General features: G+C 47.0%; 1 protein-coding gene across 1 annotated transcript; it reads right to left on the minus strand.

The window, feature by feature from the left end:
• Positions 1–1,739: 1,739 nt before the first annotated feature.
• DFJ58DRAFT_781369 (uncharacterized protein) lies at positions 1,740–2,686 on the minus strand. The gene is made up of 3 exons (XM_041389788.1): positions 2,350–2,686; positions 1,921–2,281; positions 1,740–1,843 (listed from the first exon to the last, which is right to left on the minus strand). The coding sequence occupies exons 1-2, from the start codon at positions 2,472–2,474 to the stop codon at positions 1,921–1,923; spliced, it is 486 nt and encodes a 161-aa protein (XP_041245348.1). The 5' UTR covers positions 2,475–2,686; the 3' UTR covers positions 1,740–1,843.
• Between the last annotated feature and the right edge of the window lie 1,375 nt (positions 2,687–4,061).

Consider the following 4,061-nt stretch of genomic DNA (forward strand, 5'->3'; position numbering starts at 1 on the left):
TGTGGCCAGGATGGATACGACATGAACCCCAAGGAAATGTCCGTAAATGAATCTTCAAAGCATGCTTCCGACAGAAAAAAGAACCTGTCATCAGCAGGTTTCGAACATGCACCATGCGAGAGAAACAGATTTTGATTCTGTTGCGGTAACCATTGTGGCCAAGATGAAGGTGACACAGTCCTCCGCGGAACTGTCCATGAGTGAATCTTTAAGGCGTGTTCTGTTGGAAAAAAAAACAGTGGTCAGCAGGTTTCAAACTTGCACCTTCCAAGAGACACAGATTTTGACTCTGTTGTACAACCACTTGGCTAAGACGAGTTAAGATGTGCCTCCGAATAATCTATCTATGAGTGAATGCCAAGGTGTTATACAATAGGAAAAAAACCCTATCTTCGGCAAGTTTCGAACCTACACAGTCCAAGAGAAACAGATTTCGATTCTGTTGTGATAACCACTTCGGCCACCCTGATGCTTCCCGAGAGAAGACGCGCAACTAAGGATATGATATGATATATCATATGTTGGTCAGGCAAGTCGAAACGGGAATCAAGATCGTGACTGATGGAATACAAGTCAGGGTCCCAAATGAGGCCTAGGCTTGGGCGCTTCAGCTGCACAGCCTATAATACAAGCTGTGAAGTAATCACGAAGATGTCGTACCAGTTCAAACTTCCAGTGTACTCCGAATTGACCTAAATCTTGGTGTCGAGGCGTCGAGACCTGCTAAGAAAGATATCGTCGTAAGTGATGATTTTGGACTTTGTTAGATGAATGCTGAGACGGCGCTGAGCCCAGTAGTTGATCATGTCTTCACCTTCATCCATCGTAGGGAGGAAAGAGATATCAGCAATAAAACCCTCCCAGAAATTTGAAGGACACCGTGACACCGATTCTGTCGATACCATCATACAACTGCCAGACGGACAGAGGATGATGACTTGTTCAAGGGACGGCTCGCTGCGGGTATGGAACGTGAAGAGTGGGAAACAGATAGGAGAAGACTATCGGGACCCAGACGGAGATGATAATATTGAATTGAGAACCATAGCGTTGTCCCCGGACGGGAAGAAAGTGGTTAGCGGAAGTTTGAATGGTGGAATGAGGTTATGGGACATCGACACAGGCAAAGTCATCGGGAAATGGACGGGACACACAGCAACAGTGCGGTCTGTGTGCTGGAGTCGAGATGGTCGGCGAGTGGTGAGTGGATCTGATGATGGGACTGCAAGGCAGTGGGATGTGGAGAACGGAGAGACAATTCTAGGTCCAATCAAGACAGGGCACACAAACGTGTACGCAGTTGTCTACTCGCCAGACATGACCATGTTCGCGACTGCTGGATGCTACTACCAGTGGGACCTGGATGATGAATATGAAGACTCAATCAAAATTTGGCAAGCGAAGACAGGCGAGCTTGTCGCCACTCTTAATGGACACACACAAATGGTGAATTGCCTGGCTTGGACCCCAGATGGAAAAAACACTCATCTCCGGGTCAAACGATTGCTCGATTAGGACATGGGATACAACAACCTGGAAGCAGATAGCACTGTTAAAGAACACCGACATTGTCTATGCCATTGCGATATCTCCGAATGGCCGTATTCTCGCAAGCGCATCCTTTTACATGACATCACAATTATGGAACCTCGACAACAATCAGCCCATTGGTCCGCCCCTCCAATATGCACCCGTGGTGGCCTGCTTGTCCTTTTCGCCAGATGGAAAATTACTAGCCACTAGCGGTGGCCACAATGCATACACGTGGGATGTTACTGTGATATTAAAAGAAGCTGGCCTCGACGACCTTCTTTTGGACCAGCCCGATAAATCACTACTCACTGTACGTGACACTTTCATAAATTCTCATTGCATGTAAGCTTATGCATTCTAGGCCGATGCTACACGACGTCGTGTCCGTCAGCCAATCAAGATCCAAATAGGGTACCCCGAGGTTTCTTTGACGATACACTTGATCATGCTCGTGTATGTGGTTAACATCTCATTCAGTACTTTCCTCACCTTGATGTTCTCAGTTGTCTGAACGACACTGCCTCCAACCTCTATCACCATCGCATGGAACCACCCTTCGTAACCACTTTTTATCTTTGTTTCGCCCCATACACTCCGATGCCCACGATACGCCATCCCGACCCCGCCCTTTTCACTGGGTTCGAAACCGTCTTTCTGGCAGATCAAGCGGACCTGTAGATATCGAGCTGCATAAGCATCCCTCGGCAGTAATTGATGTCCCTTATGCCAAGGGCAAACGCGTACGTTCCTCTCTTCCTTCTCAAATGTTCAATTCCGCCTGACTTTATTTTCTGTTCCAACCCCACCTCATCTCACGTAGAGAAACGCTTGTGCAAGAGAAAAACGGAGGCCAGTTCCGAAAAACCCTTCTGCAAGTACCTCACGCCCTCCCAATAGCAATCCCACACAGCAATCCAACGGCACGGCTCAGGCCCAGCCATCTTCGCAAACACAATCGCAGGCTGCTAACCCCACGTCATCTGCCACCCCCGAAGCTACTACATCTTTGAGTACCAATCCTCATGCAACGATAAAACACGCTGGTCGCTGGACTCGCTTCTGGCTTTTTGTCTGTTGTGCCTCTCCTGAGTATACTGACGGTCATCATTGATCTTTACGACGATCTCTCGCGTCCCATGATGTTATCTCGTCCATCGTTTGTATATGCAATAAGTACTAGAAGCTCAGGTGAAGCGATCGCTGAATACTGCCAGATAGTCGTGCAGTCAATCGTCTGTACTCAAGCATGATTCGACGGTATGGAGTATGATGGATTCAAAAAAACTTATGGCTCGAGTATTTACTTCTATCACAGATGGTAAGGAGATATGAGGTGCTGAGCGAGGAGTAAAGCGTGGCTGCCAAAATATGATCAATGGGCCAGTTGTCTGAGCACAAAAAAAGGATGTCCAGACATGTGGAACACGATACGAAAGTTCGGTGAACCAGGAAAGTAAAACCAGTGTGTCTCAGGGAGTTCAGACGGCTGATAGCCCCAAGGATTTCACAACCATCAAATCCATTCGAGATCTGTCATCTATCTGAGGATAACGAAGGAAGGAGCGGAAGTAACGGTAATCAGTAGAATTCCATATTTCTGATAATACAGCGGCTCTGGTTCGCAGGACACAACTACCGTGACACCTGCCATCCAGACTTGACTCGGGCAATGGGGAAATTATGTTTGTGAAAACGAATGAAGTGAGGGGGATTAACGGATGGGGTACAAGGAACCAGTAGAGAGGAATAGCATTGGATTAATGGCTATAATTTGTGACGCCAGTGAGTGGAAGGCGAGATGGCTGATAAGGCAACGAATCTGCTTCCTGGTGATACCCATCTTGGCTGTCCGTATGAATGGAGTGTGAAGCACTGGTTCACGGGGAGTCAGAACATATCCGAGAGGAACGTTCATAGAAGATATTTACCTTGTGCTAATCAGGTAAAGCCTGGACACTGTCGCTACAAGAAAAGGCACGTGTGAACGATGAACGAAAAGTGTAGCAGTGAAGACGACACTATAGAAGCATTGTCCCAAGTAAGCTCGTTTTGAAAAGGGAGTAATTGTGTGCAAAATTGAAGAGAGTGGGTCCGAGTCCGATGGCGATGGCGACGGTAGTGAGTTAATATTCAGGACATCATGAGGGCGCGGGCGGCGTTGCTGTTGACGTTGCAAAAGAGATTCTTAATAGGGAACCATGATGGAAGGTGCAGATCACTATCAGATCGGAAATTGAGTTGTGGGATAGAGCTATGTCCTAACGGAAGGTATATGTGGGATACTTGCATGTGGATTTGAATCCGATGCAGAGGATTATTAGCCTAATTTGGATGAGTGGCATCGTGACTTTGATACTAAGACCGGGTACCTGTTATAGCTAACGTTCTGGACAATAGCTTGTGGAACGGGGAGTGATTGTATCTATGGCGTGAAATCTTTTAATGTTGGAGGAATGGGTTGAATACTAAGATCAAGAGGCAAGCCTTGTTCGATTTCGGAGTATTTGAGTACTTGAACTAAACAAGTA

The sequence above is a fragment of the Suillus subalutaceus genome (assembly GCF_016647625.1).
Source record: "Suillus subalutaceus strain FC151 chromosome Unknown DFJ58scaffold_36, whole genome shotgun sequence".
Lineage (NCBI taxonomy): Eukaryota > Fungi > Basidiomycota > Agaricomycetes > Boletales > Suillaceae > Suillus > Suillus subalutaceus.

Coding starts and splice junctions, on each gene's coding strand:
- DFJ58DRAFT_781369 (XM_041389788.1), bottom strand. CDS start 2,474: ATGGCTGGGCCTGAGCCGTGCCGTTGGATTGCTGTGTGGGATTGCTAT. Junction 2,282..2,349: donor TTGCACAAGCGTTTCTCTAC/GTGAGATGAGGT, acceptor GAAGGAAGAGAG/GAACGTACGCGTTTGCCCTT.